We start from the raw sequence: 18,059 nt of genomic DNA on the forward strand, positions 1-18,059 counted from the left end.
GGATAGCAAATTCTCCATCTTATGTGTTGGATAGTTGGAAGTAGTTGGTCATTCAGGTCTTCTGTTTAAATGAACACTTTGAATTCAGACATTCTATTTTCAAATACTTTTTCACCTAATATATAGCAGGAAGTAGGCAAGTTGAATAACCTACATTTAGGAAACGTTTATCATGTAGTGATGGGTCGATTTGGGTCGGTTAATGAAGTTGTCACGTAACAGATGCGATGAAAAAATTCTTCATGAATGACTCATCACTACGGTACCTTTTGGAGCATATTCACCTTCCATTTTTTAATTGTATTGAAAAGCACAGCTCTTCTTCAAGTTATGCAAAAGCCATGTTTTTTTTCTAAAGTGAATGCACATTTTTATAGTTATGCAGCTTAATATTCTTGTGTAGGCTACAGTAAAACTTGCTAGTCAAAAAACTAAATAAAAACCGAAAAGTTTAGGAATAATAAAATAAATTCAAACGTCTGACAGAAGAAAGAAGATAATATGGGTTTAAAATGACATGAGAGTGAGTAAATGATGACATATTTTTATTTAATTAACATAATTTCAGACTTTTTTGTTTTCTGCCAGTCTTGATATCTTATCCTGCAAAGCACCCCCACAATAGGCTCTTCTGTCAGGTGTGTCTGGACAAGTGTGTGTGTGTGTGTGTGTGTGTGTGTGTGTGTGTGTGTGTGTGTGTGTGTGTGTGTGTGTGTGTGTGTGTGTGTGTGTGTGTGTGTGTGTGTCGTACAAAGAGCAGTAGTACGCCTGAATGCTCTGTCTGTGGTCTAGTGGATGATTCAGCTTTCCATGTGGATCCTCTGCCAGACACATTAGCTTCAATCTGCTGGGAATCTCATCACATGCTTCTTGGCTTTATGATGGCATGCTGCTCATCAGAACCAGCAATGCTCTGCTGGTTGTAAAAACCTTCATCAAAAGGGTTTGAGTCTAGAAACATCTCACATACCTCGGTAGACGCTCTGTTCAAGAGTCTGTCATGTTGTCAGTGACAGTGCAAAGGGTGCCATGGATATTCTGGAATGGTTGATGGGTTGATGGGCTCCTTGTTGCTGAGCGGTATATGCAGCAATATAATCAACTTGGAAATCTTTTGTAATCAAAAAAGTTATTTGGCTATGAGAGAATTATGAAATGACGATAGTTGTTCACACCCTTAAAATGATTCTGTCATCACCAATAAAAAACTGTAAGTTAATGCAAAATTTTCTATGGAAAGGGGGAGCTTAACATATAGAACATTTGCATAAAGGTTTATTGCTCTAATATCTATTAATTTAATGAGGTTCAGTTAAATGTTTGTCTATCACATACGGCTTCCCAGCTAACGGGGAACATTCTCAGAAAGTTGGATAACGTTCTGGCAAGGGTCTCTCAACGTTATGAACACATTTTCCTCCAGTAATATTAACAGAATGTTCTCTCAAAATTATATGGTATTTGTTCTCAAAACATTAGCATAGAAAAAAAGCATTATTTATACATTGTTCATGGAATGTTTTTTTCTTCTTCCTGAAACGATTTAGTTGGACGTTCATCTGTTTTTCTAATGTTTAAATGTTATACCTGTTAATATGGTTATCTGAACATTCTGAAACATTCCCATAATGTTTGGGAAATTATCAAATGGAATGTTCCCTTAACATCATTAAAATATACTTATAAAGCATATGTCACCATAGAGAAGCCTGTCATTTGCCTGATTATATAATGATTAAGCATTGCCAGGTCAAATTTTTATGAATTGCTCTCAATAAGATCTGCATTTAGAAAATGCACGGGATACGTTTTAATTTCATGCCGACTTTTAAGGACCTCATGAAATGGTGTCTAAGGAAAATGGTGTCATTTTTAAAATAGCCAGAAGCATTTAGTCGAAACATGAATTGCTAATATGCATATTTTGTTCCCGGAATAGACATTTTGTACATTTTAAATGCATATTTCTCATTTTAGCAGTATAAAAGCATATTGACAGATAATCTAACAGATATTGACTGAGTATTCACTGCCGAAAAGTTTTAATAAAACTTGGCTGTGTAATGCAGTAGAAAGGGCGGGGGAGATCTAAAATTGGTACTATTTGACAAGGGAAAAAAACTTGAGTTTTGCCAAAAACTTAGACACCCATAATTCACTTTTAATTTTGGCACCACCCCTCTGTTGATCTGACTGTCCATGGGCGGAAATATAGTTTGATCTGTTGGTTTGACAAAATCACTGGAGTTGTCAAAATCCAGCAGGTGACACAAAATTACACTTGCATAATCTGGTAGACTTTTGCTAAAAAATAAACAATGTGACAATCCAAATCTAGTTGAAAATCTGTAAAAAGCTAATAGACTAAAAGCCACAAAACTCCCATTTCTATTTCAACGACCTAGCAACCACGCTAGCCTATAAATAGAAATTTAGATAACTTAATTATTCCAAATGTCATGCAGCCACCCTCTCTTAGTTTCAGACTTGAAGGTCAACACCAGTGAGTCTGCTGACCCACTTTTAGATACCAGAAGGAGCACCCGGCCAATGACTGAAAGGCATTCTGCAGCGCACCATCTGCGCGCATGGATAGGTCAAATGTCAGCATGCCTTCTGAATCACACCTGGGGAAATTTCTAAAGTGTGATGGATTAGAGAGAACTGCGTAAAATATACGTTAGGAGACCATCGTGGTCCATGGACTGAAGATACTCTCATCAATGTTAAAAACGAACAATTACCTCTTTACTTACACACGTTCCTGCACAGTTCATCACTGGATATTAAAAACTGAAAAAAAGAAAAGAAAAAAAATTTGTGAGGCTGAAAACATCTTTCCTTTTCGTCTGACATTACCAATCCCTCTTGTTTCAATCAAACCATTATTCATGTGTGTAACATCCACCTTGAAAGATCCATAATTTCCCGACAGATTAAATCAAGGCCCACCTTACTTTTTTCGTCATTGAACATCTTGTTTAAGTCGGAAATGTGTCACATTATAAAGTAAAATAATGCCAGTTGACTTTGAAAACATGCTCTACTTGACTGATATGTGAGGAAAAAAATGTGTGAGAATCTGGAAGAAAGGTTTATTTTAGCGATTCGAGATTTTTGAGTGTGGAAAAACTGTGCAACTGGGTTATTTGATTATGTAAATCAGATGTGGGAAAGCCATTGGATGCGGATAGAAACTATGGGCGGCTGGAACAGGTCGGTTGTGGGGAACAGGCCTCCATCCAAGCCTCCTAATGACAGTCATTGACCCCCTTCTGTCTAAGACTGTTTGAGAATAAAGCCACAAAAATGCATACATTCCTACATTCATACGGTATAAACAGATGGGAAATTGAAGATATTCTCTTGCAAAAGGTAGGATCTTTTACCTGATACCACGAGGAAGCAATCTTTTACACCATGGAATTTCCTTACACATAAATTCATAGACATGAGCCTTGAGAAAGGTTATCTATAACCTTCAGCTGTTATTACACTGATGTTCTGGGTTAGATTTTGTATTACGTTCTTCTGTTGCTGGTGCCTTTCATCCGTTCATTCTTTATCGCACTTCTGTGAGTAATATGAGATTTCCATCTCTGCTGGAAATAACCTTAACTACTTCTGATGTGTTGTGAATGAGTGCAGGTGCAGGTACTCGAGCGTAAAATACTGATTCTTTGTGTTTTATGGGCATGAAACACTTTACGCCATCTCGTATAATATAGAGTGGATCTTTTCCAAATACAGAATTCATTCATACTTCACATCACACATGTCTTCGAGACCATAGTTGCTCAGTGGGGAACTTGCAAAACAACTTCTTTTTTTTGCCCAGATAAGGTTACCAAAGTCAAAATCATGTGGACATGTGAGTGGAAATGTTTTTCATCCGTGACTCATTCAATGCCAATCTGTCAAAGTCAATCTTGAGTTTAATAATTGAAAGACATCCAAAACTTCCAAAAACCTGTTGAAGGTCGCTATGCAATTATTTACTTAAGTTCATTATTAGTGGGTACTGTAAAAAGTGACCAGTTAACTTAACTTAAAGGAGTCATGAACTGGCTTTTGAAAAATATATATATTGTTGTCTGAGGTCAACTTATGACGTTCGCTTGGTTTTCACATTCCAAAATGAATAAGTAATATGCAATTTTTTTACCCTGGTTTTGAGCCTAGCTCCTGAAACGCTCGGTTTTTATGGGCGTGCCGCATTGAAGACTTGGAAGTAAACGCCCTCTGCTACTGTGATTGGATAACAGTTTTGCATATTATAATGAGTTTCATGTAATGTGTGAATCGGTGGCCGGGGCTAAACAGGCAGTGTTGAAGTAGGAGTTGATCATCTTCTGTGGAGGCAGTGTTTGATACCCTTTGATGTCATAGATCCCCACTTTGAAAAACCTGTCGTTCGCTGTGCCTGGTGTCAATAAAAGCTTTGGACTAACAAGGAAGTTTTCAGTTCTGAAACTTACAGGATATTCTTATAGTAGGATGACTTCTTATGTGTTAAAAGCTCAAGGAAAATTTGATTTCTCAGTTCATCACCCCTTTCATCATCCACATACCTTTTTTTTGTCAATTCCACATGAAGTTTTAACTTAATACATTTAAGGCAATGGGTTTCCTCCCTTTTTTAAGTTAAGTCAACTGATAGAGGAAGGTTACAGTATATTTCTATTTTCCTGGCATTGGCTGTTGATGGCCTGCTGACTTACAACCTTCTTGCTCATGAATGACTTTCACTCTCATATAAATGCCTCACTAATTACTTTTTTTAATTATGCAGAAAGAACCCTTCTTCAAAAGTGGTCTGTTATTGAAATGGCATTTTCAATGGCTACTCTACGGAATTCAGCATTTTATTTTGTTGGCCAGGGGAATCTCTATATCTCTAAATACTGATGGGCAGTTGATAATAAAACATGCATTGTGAAATTAAGACAATTACATGCACTTACTACATGCACTTGGTTCCGAGCTTACCAAGCCTGCAAACCATAAATGAGTAATGAAGGACCAAATGTTATCAATCACAAATGTCACTCTTTCTAATCCCATGGTGACAAATACGCCAGGTGCTCCCATCCATCACTGCATCCTATACATTAAATCATTCTGCCTTGAAATGAAATGGTAATATCACTTATGTGGCTAAAGGCCATGTAAATAAACTGTTTTTAACTGTAGACATGTGATCTTGTGGGCTGTATCTATTAAACTATAACAGTTGCATGGGAACAGATGGACACAGAGGGGGTGAAGCTTTGAAAAGAAGAGGACATAAAGTACAAAGAAAGAACAAACTTTAAAATAATCCAAAACATTAAATTCATTTTTTTTAATTAAATAATAATATGTTGTAGCCATACATCCATACAACAGATAGTCCTCGGATTTGATCATATTTGTATCATTGAATTATTCACCCAACAGATTAATTTAGTCTTATTGGTGTGAATCATAGAATCATTCTGTCAAGCAAATCAATTTGTTCAAAAATGTTGATTAATTCAACAAAGCACTTCTATTGTTTTTTGGAGATTTCTTTCTTTACATGTTAGTTTAAAGCAATATCACACTGATATGCTTTGTATCAGACCAACAGCACTCATGTCCATGTGATATTGCTTAACGGGATAGTTCACCCAAAAATGAAAATTCTGTCAGTAATTACTCTTCCTCATGTTGTTCCAACCCCGTAAGACTTTCGTTCATCTTCGGAACACAAATTAAGATATTTTTGATGAAATCTGAGAGTTGTCTCTCTCCTCCATAGGCTTCTTAAGGGATTGAAACTTGCCGGTCCAGAAAGTTATTAAAAAACATTGTTAAAATAGTCCAAGTGACTAGTGGCTCAACCATATGTTTATGGTTCATTCATTATATTCTCTGTGGGCCTGAGTGTGTTTGCGTAGTATATCTGCGCAGCACGTCTGTGTTGCACGTCACCACGTAGGCTCACTATTGGCCGACGCTGGTCATGTGTGTGATGTGTGTGATGCGTGTGACGCATGGGTCAGGCCCATGGATAATATAATGAACAGTGGAATAAAGTCTTTAGTTTTGTTTGTTTTTGCGCACAAAAAGTATTCTCGTCGCTTGATAAACATATGGTTGAGACACTGTCACTTGGACTATTTTAGCGATGTCTTTAATAACTTTCTGGGCCGGCAAGTATCAATCACTTATGAAGCATATGGAGGAGTGAGCCAACTCTCAGATTTCATCAAAAATATCTTAATTTGTGTTCCGAAGATGAACGAAAGTCTTACGGGGTTGGAACAACATGAGGGTGAGTAATTACTGACAGAATTTTCATTTTTGGGAAACTATCCCTTTAAATAACTTCCTGAACTGAACAATTCTTCCAATACAAAAAGACATCTACTGAAACAACGGCTAAGTTCTTTACAAATATATGGAAAACAGACAACATATTTATGAAGTATATAATGTGCTAAAAAGTGGATGCAAATGTAAAAAACGATAGGCAAATGAGTTTAAAGCCCATAGGCTATGCTCACCTTAAAGTAACAGAGGTTTTTCCACACAGGAAACAGATTATTAGAAAATCATATGAATTTGACATTGAAAAATGACATGCACAAATAATACATTTACAAGAGGGATTACACCTATTTCATATACAGGAATTTGATATTATACTTTAGTTAATGACATTTCAGCATGGTCTATAAGTCTTCATATAATCTTGAATTGTTATAAGCAAACAGATATGTACTTATAGGCTTTTGAACTCTTTATTGTGTACTCAATCCATTTATACCTTCAAATGTGAAGTAAGCCATGTAATTTGCAGCTGGCACTGTGCTGCAAATGAATTTGAGGGCCCCGTACTTCAAGCGTACTTATTCTGCTCTAAAAGAGATTGTGGGATTTGAGACTTTGCTAAGCTTAAATTTGTGGGCCTTAGTTTAATTACTGCTCTTACCTACGTAGAATTATCACAGTGAGTGACTGAAAAATACAGAATTATACCACTGTAATGTTTGTGAAAACTGTGTGTACAGAATTATCTCAAATTATGCCATGTGGTCATGAGGGAGTCAACTGAAAACTATAGTCTCAGAAAAAAAAAACAAATGGTTGTCTTGTGGCACACCCATTCCTATACAACATTTTTTTTTTGTGAAAATCCACCAAGTGCATGAGTTACAAAGGGTCAATTCCTGTGATTCCATCAGTTCTGTAATAGATTACATCATAGTGTCCTGCTGTTCTGTGAATGGCCACATTGAAGCCTGTCTAAGTAGCCCGGGTCTCGCTATTGAACTAGAATTACATCAATATTCACTGGACCATAGAGCACTCTTTGTGTCCTTAGCAACTACAAGATTGATTCTTTCTCTCTTCCTCGGTTTCTTTTCTTCAATTTCTCAAGTCTTCAAAGGAATCCAAATACTCCCTGCTGTTTGAAGAAAGCAGTACATATTACACATAAAGCCTGCTTAAACTGTATGGCTGCTGCTAAATGAAAAATGTATGTACAGTAGGTGGAAGACCTGATTATAGGAGCGATACATTTGCAATGACAGTGTTTCTCCACTTTTGCCAAAGACAATGACATGTGCTCTGAATGTGGGCCCTCTACTGGATGTTTTAAAATCCACCTCATTTAAGATTGCATGTACAGACTTGATAGACTATGCGTTACTAGTAGTACTATTGTAGTTGTTATCATCATTATGGCTGTTGTTATGGGGCAGGATGGGGGAAGATGTCCCCCTTAAGAACAATGTGGATTTACTTTTAAATTGTTAGATATAAGTTTAGCATGTGCAGGATGATGATGCACCAGCCAATGTGTTATTATAGGAAATAAATAGAAACATTTGCTAGTTTAGCTGTTACAGCACAACATGTCAAATATTTAAAGAGGGTTAAGCTGGACCCAACTGGGGTAAGTTGGCCCCCGTATCTCAACATAATGCAAAGTCAACATATTACAATATTTTCCAGAGACACACAATTAGATCAACCTCAAAACTGTTTTGACAAACTTAATCTCATAAATTGATATTCAGATGAAATGACAAAAGTGCTTAGATGAGATTTTCTGCCATCTATGGTCAGAAAAGAAATGAGGGTGGGGTTGGGGGGGAATCATCTTGCCCTGGGGGTTATCTTACCCCAGTCTACCCTACTACTAATAACTGACCTGGTTTTGACAAAAGCTGAGTGCTATAGAATTAACGGATCAACCGAAGAGCTGATTGCTATAAACTCAAACTAATCATTATGTGTGCAGATCTAAAATAATTGATTTCAACACCATTTTTTTCAATTGGACACATTTGCTTCAAGTGTGACAATGTGTCAAAATTATGAATTGCATTTTGTGCCTTAATGATCTGCTGAATCTCAGCTCTCACCATGAAACAATGATAACTGCATAATGACAAAATGACACCCTTTAGAATTTTCACTCACTTGTCTAGGATGCACTTTTAGCACATTTTAAATTTACACTGCTATATTTATCATTAATTGATGTTAACACCACAGCAAATTAAATCTGAGACTCAAGTACTTATTTTACATGCACTCTAATGTCATGAGACACATTTTAGGCTGCAGAAGAAAGCTGTAAGTATAGCCTATAGCTCAGTCATGACAGAATAAACGTTTAGCATGGTAACGGTCATGATAAGTTAATGTATCGGTATGAAACATAATATGGTTCTACCTATGCATTTATTTTACTGTAAACAATCCTGTTAAATTTACAGAACAAAAACGTCAGCTGTTGTTGCCAGAAAATGACAGTGACAACATTTCTGGTGCTTTTATTTACAGTTCATAATATATGTCATTAAATGATATCATGTTACTATTCTGAAATCTACTTTGAGCCTTAAAATATTATGAATCAAAGTTCTTATGAATCAAAGTTCATATGAGTCCCTTGCCATTAACCATTACCCAAACAGTGCACAGTGTCATATAATGACAAACACCAACACACTATATACACACAATAATGCAATAAACTACATCAAATGTAACATAAACCCCCCTATTATGAAAAAATATGAGCAAATATAACAGATGGCAAAAGACGCATACCTGTTAAAAAAGTAAAAAATCATGGTAGACTACGAACACCCCCCACATGTATATGTTTTAGGTCACTAAACAGGTTCATTTTATGCAAGAAAAGTGAATCAAACACAGTGTAAACATTTTATAATACGTGCAATAGAGGGTTAAGTCAGACCGTGTGCATGTGTATACATACCCAGGAGGAGGGGTTCTGCGCAGGCGCACTGGAGCCACTAACCACACGCGGCTCAATCACGACATTTATTCGGCGTTCACTATGCATCACCTCAACACTCTCGGTGTAAGGACGCCCAAACACAGTAGACCGTACTGTAAATACTACACGTGCCCCATCCACTCTACCTTACAGGATTCTCTCCGCAAATAACATGGGTTAAGAGGAGGATGTCTGGATAATTCATTTCAACTCTTTGCAAGGATGGGGACTCGGATATTGTTTTCTGGCAGAGGCATTTTGACAAAGACGAAGAGAGAAATCAAAGAAGGGCTTTAATATCATCCTTCAACTCTTTCATTTCCTTCCCTTCTTTTCTTTTTTGAGAGATGATCGCAGAGTTGGTGTGCAGCGCCGTGGCACTGCTCCTGTATGTCAACACACTGGACGCCGATTTCTGCTACGATGACAGGTATGCCAATGAATGACTCCGATACATCCGCACGTTCTTCCTCATCTTAGTGAGTTCAGTGGTTTCGTAGCAACCGGAGAACATTGAGCCGAATGTAGTAGCGGCGGCTTTTGTTCTTTTGATTCTGTTACATGTTGCGACAACGCAGGGAATGGCGGCGCGAGCATGACAACTGTCAGCAGATAAACAGAGTCAGTCGTGCAAGTTTCAAACCTCGAGTGTTGTGCGTGTTTTGCTGGTTTTGTTTTGCAATGCGCTCAAGGACGCGAATCACGTGCGATCTGTTTGTGATTGAATGTAAAGTGATGATGCCTAAGAATATCACAATCTGTCAGTTTATTTATTACAGGGGAATTGTGTCAGCCCGGGGGAACTGACCGTGTTCGAGCCTGGTAATTTAGGATTAGTGTCAGATGGTGATATTTAGGAATGGGATTTAGGCTCTGTTCCGATTGCATTTATGATAATTTTAGTACTTTTGAGGAAGAAATAAATTTGAATTCTTATTGCCCTCTGCAGTCTTCTGCCACAAATTAATAATAATAATAATTAAAAAGGAGAAATAAAAAGTGTTAAAACAGATTTTTAGTGACTTTTCAATTACTTTATTTTCTTTAGAAGAGGGACAAGTGCGATCGAATTAGAACTGTAGCCTATAGCCTACATTAAATAATCTTACTAAAATATATGGCAACATTTCGTTCATTCATAAAATATAATTGATTACACATATCAAAAACCTATGATTGAAGTATCACAAGCCATAAGTGCAGTTTCTGGTTCATTTTGCAGACATTACGAACGTAATTTGTGGTTCAGTAAGTGAGTCAGATTAATTCAGGAACCACAACGACTGATTCATACGTGTGTTTTTAAACTCAAAAATAAAAATTTTGTCATTACTTATCAAGTTTTTCCAAACCTGTATGAGTTTCTTTCTTTCTGTGATCGTTTGAACACAAAATAAGTTATTTTGAAGAATGAAGAACTGATGACGGCACCAATTGCCTTCCATAGAAGGGGGGGAAAATACTATTGAAATCAATTGGTGCCATCAAATGTCTAGTTACCAACATTCTTTAATATATCTTCTTTTGTCAACGCAAGAAAGTCATACAGGTTTGGAACCACATGAGGGTGTGTAAATGAAGATACATTTTTAATTTAAGAACATACTCGTCATAGGGGAATCTGACTGTTCTGGCTGCTCTGTACGGTTTTGATTCAACCAAAGATAACCAGTTAAAAGGACTAATTTGTTTGGGATTCGGACCATACCCGTGTTGTGACGAAGTCAGCTCCCCTTTGTTTCCTATGGACTCTAAACCTAATCCTATTCCTAACCCTACCAGTAACCTACGGGGAACATAGACTTAGAAGTAAGACCAGTTGCAATGCATGTTTTTAATTCAATAAGAAGAACCCAGTTATTAACCATAAAGTCATGAAAATATCATAAATCTCTGATCCAAACCCTAGTAATATTATATACTTTTTGTAAAAAAAAAAAAAATATCCCAGCCACTTGCTTTTAATGGATGGCAAAGCCAAATATCCATCAACTTTCACAGGGAGAACGGTAGCTCTTCATAAGCTATTCACCCTACTACCCCATGGGGATGACAAGTGTATTTTCCTAAGTAGCGTTAGGGCACTTTATAATAACATTAAAGAAACCTAGAGCTGCATGACAGTTCCGCACAGTTGAGAAGCAATAATCCAGAGAGCAATCAAGCGATGAACGCGTCAACTGTCGCCGATTGTGAAATGAATGTGTCTCCAGGGTTAGATTCCTACATTTACAGTGACTAATTTATTTAATTAGACGCCTAACAACTTTCTTATGCTATAAGAACCATAAGCTAAACATGTTTTTCTTTATTGGTGCTCTTGACTATCTCAAAAATGTGTGGAATCTTAAAAAAAAAAAGTTTCTCTTTCATTTTCCTCAGCTATTAGAGCAAGTACTGTTCTCTGGGCAATAATACCAAAGTACCAGTTACTACTTGTATAGTAGTATACAAATTGTGCACGGTATATTGGTATTTTTATGTAAGTTGCAGTCTGAGTAGACTCTTCTGAGTAGAAAAACTGAAATGACATTTTGTCTCACAGCGTTCCTTGAGGTGGAAGGAGCACAGAAACGAGTGTCAGGCCGGTCCTGGGCAGTGTTACACACCCTGTGCTAGTTATCGTTTAATTTGCGCTGAGAAAGAGCAGATGTGACGTGGTGAGGGACGAGAAGCCTTTTTTTGAATCCTGATATCACATGTGTAAACGAGAACCGTCTCCTAAATCACTGCACTGACCTCTGTTATTGAACCACAGGCTTGTGAGGACCAACGTTGGTAACATTTAAGAGCGCACTATCAGATATCCCTATAGTCGTATAAGGGCTTTATTAAAAACGGGAGGTTGGCGTTTGATTTTTGGAGCATAATAAAAGCGTTGAGGAATGGGGGTTATGATTTTTAATGTGGAGACAGGAAACGGAGCACTTAGCAAAGTGGTTCTGCACATATATATTGCAACCAGCGTAATGCACAAAACATTCGCTTCAAAATGCTGGCTAAAAAGCTGAAAAATGTGAAATTTTGATGGCAAAGGCAGCATGATTTATACGTCTAGTCACTTTTTAAGCATGACATGCAGTTTCATTTTCAGGCAACTCATGGCTGTTTCATGTTGAAAGAAGTTTATAATGGGAATTATTGTCTTAACTTAAGGATTATAACAGAATTCTAAGTGAAAAAACATTTCATTCCTGATTTAAATAAGTTGCCTTTTAAAAGTGCATCTGCATCTCTTTGTCTTGTGGGTTTATTTATGATGCACTGTTAAATCCATTTATGAAGACAGTTGCTGTAAATCTAAAAGGAAATTGTCCATCTAATAATATGAGAAATAACTATTACCGGTACTACATGTTCTATTGCTTCCTCATTAAAAACGTCAGCTGCTCTGTCTGCTGGTATCCGTGAACTGTTTACTCTGTTGTGACATACCATCACTCAGGTCTATTAGACGTTCAGTAAGCTTGACTTTAGTGCTGTGTGTCCCAGCGTTCCCCAGGGAGCTCACCGTATCTGCTCTCTGTCTCCAAATCACACCCGACCCTGACACCTGCGCCGCTGTGTGGAGGCCATAACTTGTGGAGCTCATATCTGTGATGCCATAATCCTCACACACAGAGCATAGATGGAGAAAAGAGTGGAGAGATGCCAGGGCTGAGTTATGGCCTCATCTCCGTGGCCTGCTGTGAACCTGTCCAGAAGCCTGATGGATGAAGTCGCATGAGGAATTGTCGTCATTCACCTGAAATTGAGGGCAAACCCATTGCCGTTTCAAGTTCTTATTTATTTGGGGTTTGTGGTTTTGGAAAGGAGCAGGCTTTGGATGAAGGAGTTCCTTAAATGGCTAATTTTTCTTTTTTCCTTTCTCATGTCAAATAGCATCAGATAAGTTTTGACTACTTCCTCCACAAGTACTTATGAAGACAGCACGAAATGGCAATGTATTTATCTTCCATAATGTGACCTTTTTCAGATTGTAAAATAACTTGGAGCTGAAAATAATGTAGAATGGGATTTGTGTGTACAGTGAAGTGAACCATTGTAGACTATATTATCAGTTCATGATATCAGAAAAAAATTCTGTGCAACCTTGGCTGTGTAAGCAGAAATAATTATTTAAATTTTGTAGAAGTGGAAACAAAGAGGTCTTTTATTATATATATATATATATATATATATATATATATATATATATATATATATATATATATATATATATATATATATATATATATATATATATAATATGTGTGTGTGTGTGTACTGTATGTTTGTATGTATGTGTGTACTTGTGATTCTGACCTTGTATTGAGAGGTTCTAAAATATTAATAAGAAATAAAATTAAACTTGTAATTTACTTATAGTGAAATTAAATGCGAAAAATGAAATTGCAGCTTTCATTCAGACAGAGATTTAATATTGACAGAAGGTTGAAACAGCATCATATTACTACAATATTTTCAACACTATAAAGGCATAACTATATGACATTTATTATAATAGGTTTATGTAAATATTGTTTCAAGTTCACTTAAATTCAATGTTGTTCCTTTTAAAAACCCAATAAATGATAAAAACGATGGCTTGTAATTATACTGTATTGTTAAATGATTCATTTCATCCCCAGAAAATACAGACATCAGTAGCAATATTGGTATCAGTGATACTTGCCTTCATTCATAGTACTTGGATGAAGTACTATTACTCATAGTAAAAAGATGAAACAAATACGCAAAACATACTGTCTTTTTTTTCTACGTTATTTAGGATATTCAGTGTGAAAATGTGTATTAAAGTAGAAAAATATATTACAAATTGTATTGTTAGGTGGGATTAATTACAGAAAAATGTTTCTTTAGAATAAAAAAAAAAAAAAAAATGTATCAACAATCCAAAATATTGTTATGAGATGTGTTATTAAACTTGCGCTTCAAAAAAATAACTTCTTTGGTGCTTTTATCTTTATGCGGTAAGAACTGAATGTCATATTAAACCTTCCCACTGACTCCTCTCCATTAAGCAATTTTCCGAGTGCGTCTACTTTAGTTACCGAGCCTGTTTAGCTGAGGCTGCAGGGATGAGCTGGTGTGCGCTTTAAATAGTCTGTGCTGTTGGTTTGGGTTTTGTGGTGCTGTCTGGCTCTGTTCTCCTCAGGCGCTGCTGGAGTGTCCACCCTGTGGATCCGACCGCACACTTTGGCTCTGTGGTGATGTCGAGATCCAAGGGCGGCAACCCAGACTCGGAGCATCTCTCTCCTCAATCCGTCCATCCCAGCGGTACCCTGTAATTATCTCTGAGAGAGAAAAATTAGAGCGGGAGAGACACACTACGGCTCACAGCACCCTTACACGGCCCCCTTTTAATCCTCCAACAGCTCAGTCCAGATGGTCATGTTTGCAAAGCATTGTGGGTGTTTCTCTTTTTTTTATTTTTTGTTACTCCTCTTCTGTACTTTTGTTTGAACGAGGATTCATGGGGATTTTGATGTAGACATCAGCATTCCAGATGACTACGATTGTGCCATTGACTCAAAGAGTCCCTTGCGAGAAGGCGCTCGGATCATTGGCATATTGTGGTCAAGTGCAATGTGTCTGTTCATACTTCAGTCAGACACTGTAGAGACTCTTTGTTTGTTAGTCTGTTGTGTTTTCTGCTTTGCTCTTTATTAATTAGTGCAATGTGTTTCCTTGTGAGACTTGTAAATGGTTGACTTCTATGATTAGAACTTTTGGGATAAGATTAAAACCGAGGCTCATCAATTTTTATGCACAGACAGTGCAAAACTACACCAAGTGCGTGCCAGTGACTTGCAGGTTTAAGAGACTTCAAGCTGTGGGTTAAGTCATATAACTTCAGGGAGTATTTTGGCACATCCAGAATGAGGGAAACGTATTGCCTCATCTTTTGGTTTGAGTAGAGATGTCATAAAATAAAACACCAGATTGAACAGCCACCTGTGCCATTTCACTGTGAAACAGCTGCATTCGCTTTCACGGCATTATAAATATTTTTGCTTTAAGTTCATTATGGCGTGACAGTGGTCTGCCATTGCATGAGTGTATAGATGGAATCAGAGCCCAAAGTTGACACTGTCATAGTGGCAAATGCTAGTTAAATTGCTTTGGTCATCAACCTGTAACCAGTTGGCTTGCAACTTTATTAGGAACCGCAACATAAGTGGTGTAAGTCTTGACATGCGTTAATTGACTCTGACATACAAACTGTCTACTAAAGAAAATATCTGTGACGTGTGTGTGTTTTATGACAATCTCAGTGGAATTAATTTAGCATGTTTTTATATGGATTTTTAAAAAAGTTGTATAGAATTAGCTTTTTTTCTCTGTAACATATATTTCGACTGTCACAAATATGTTAAAGGAACACGCCGACTTTTTGGGACTTTAGCTTATTCACCGTATCTCCCAGAGTTAGATAAGTCCACACATACCCTTTTCATCTCCGTGCGTGCCGTAACTGTCTGACGCACTCACCGCTAGCCTAGCTTAGCTTAAAGACTGGAGGTAAATGGCTCCAGCTAGCATACTGCTCTCGATACATTTACATTTATGCATTTGGCAGACGCTTTTATCCAAAGTGACTTACATTGCATTTCAAGGAACACATTTACATTCTTATCAGTTCTTGCTTTTCTCTGGGAATCGAACCCATGACCATGACGTTGCAAGCGCCAACGCTCTACTGTTTGAGCTACAGGAAAGCGTATAAGTGACAAAATAACGCCAACATTTTCCTTTTTACATGTTGTGATTTGTATAGTCCCAGCGTGTACAAATAACAAGGTTACATGAGGCACAGCCATCTTCTACCTGTATACATACTGGGAACTATATTTTCAGAAGGCGAAGCACTGCTACTTCTGCGGACTGATTTGCTCGCAGCACCTGAGAAGCCCCGTGGTGAGGAGCAGAGAGTTCGCTCAGTGTTGCACTAATCACTCCGCCCAAGTAACAGTGCTTCGCTTTCTTAGAAAATGTGATGGATTTTCACATTTTCACACAATCCTGTGCCTAGATTTGCACAGGATTGTGGATCGTTAATAGTTGTGGATTGTAGACGTTTTTGTTCTCTGAGGATTCTTTTGGACCATTCTCTCTCTGACGTATTCTAACCTCTGAGTTCTGGGTCAGCAGGCCTTCTGACAAACCACAAACACTATTAAACACAACCCGCCCTACTGTAGTTGGCGTTTGTGTGGGGTTTTGGGGTGTCCTACTGAGTAATCTGACTAACAATTACTATGGCCATGACCTCGTAAGGTCAACTTTCTCAGGGCTGTAAACTCAGACCAACTTTTTCTCCAATTTACTGCAGTTCTTCTGTGTCTGGGGTTTAAACTGACTGAAAAACACCATTCTCTATGTCTTGGATAGAAATACCAATGCAGAGGTGTATTCTGAAATAATCTGTGAAGGTATGTAGCCTAAAAATTACAATTGGTATCTCCAGCTGTCTCACACTATCATAATCAGAGTGAATTTAAGGAATCTCTTTCAATCTCTCACGCTTTTGTGCATAGAAACAACTTTGAAAAAAGTTAGAGTCTACACTTGTGTAGATTACCTGCCACTTAAAAATTATATTTAACAAAATATAAAAAACAGGGATCCAAAGTATCAAAAGTGTTGTGATGCATTGATATCTTCACACTTTGTAAAAATCTGGGATTAAGTATTAGCCTGGGTTTCCCCATACTGCCTTTGCGCAGCGCGATTTTATTTACGCTGAAAGGCAGTCTGGATACCATGGACCAGATTTTCGCCTCGTTTAGGGAACCAATCACAGAACGGGGAGGGAGCAGCAAGACGATGACGACATCTATGCGACACAACTAAGCAGTTTGTTTATATCCATATATACCTTCGACCCTCATGTTTATCTTGCACAAACGGCAATAGTCGCTGAACGTCATTGTTTACACAAAAATATCTTACCCATCGTCGTCTTCCTTGTCTAATTTCTGTCGCTCTACATACGTCATCTGGTATAATGGAAACGATTGGCTATGAGCTACGTACAGGCGCATTTGATAGACATTCTTAGCACCCAATAAACGGCGCCGGGCATTCGTAAACCACGCCTCAAATACGAGAAAATGCACATGTGGTTCCCAGACCCAAGTCTCAACGAGAATTGGGTCTGGCGTTAGCCAGGCTAATTAAGTATAGGGATTGGAACAAAAGTAGTTTCAAGCATTTTTACACACTGGGGAAAAATGGTGTACTAGAATTTGAATACCACAGAAACTGCTTGTAAATTTCACAAATAATTACAAAGAAACAACATGATGAATTTTATTAATTAATTCATAATAAGTTTAATTCATAATTAATTAAATATGATCTGTACAAATGCCTGGTATTCAAAAATTCCTCTGATTATCACCATCAAGTTGTTCCAAATCTTTATGAATTTATTTTCTTCTGCTGATCACAAAGGAAGATATTTTAAAGAATGTCAGTAAGTAACCAAACAGTTGATAGACCCCATTGACTTCTATATGTAAAAAAGAAGTCGTCATTGGGGTCCATCAACTGTTTGGTTACTGACATTCTTCAAAATATATTCTTTTGTGTTCAGCAGAAGAAAGACATTCATACAGGGTTGGAACAACTTGAGTGAGTGAATGACAGAATTAAACTTTTTGGGTGAACTCTCCCTTCAAGTTTTACAGTGCATCGCTATTAAGCGTCAGATCAAAGCTCTGTATTCCTTTTTGAACTCAAAATTATGCTTTACTATGATTAATAA

At 37.3% G+C, this 18,059-nt stretch overlaps 1 protein-coding gene across 2 annotated transcripts in view; it reads left to right on the forward strand.

Annotated features, from left to right (window-relative positions):
• The first annotated feature begins 9,282 nt into the window (after window positions 1-9,282).
• The window catches only part of tmtc2b (transmembrane O-mannosyltransferase targeting cadherins 2b), a 111,986-nt gene continuing 103,209 nt past the window's right edge, over window positions 9,283-18,059 (forward strand). Inside the window, exon 1 of one of the 2 annotated variants that reach the window (XM_079621066.1) lies at window positions 9,283-9,716. In XM_079621066.1, coding sequence (XP_079477192.1) covers window positions 9,634-9,716 — 83 coding nt within the window. In that variant the 5' untranslated portion in view covers window positions 9,283-9,633. The remainder of the gene's footprint in view (window positions 9,717-18,059) is intronic. The other variant, XR_013798607.1, reaches the window with a different exon arrangement.

This window comes from Phoxinus phoxinus (assembly GCF_949152265.1).
Source record: "Phoxinus phoxinus genome assembly, chromosome: 8".
Classification (NCBI taxonomy): Eukaryota; Metazoa; Chordata; class Actinopteri; order Cypriniformes; family Leuciscidae; genus Phoxinus; species Phoxinus phoxinus.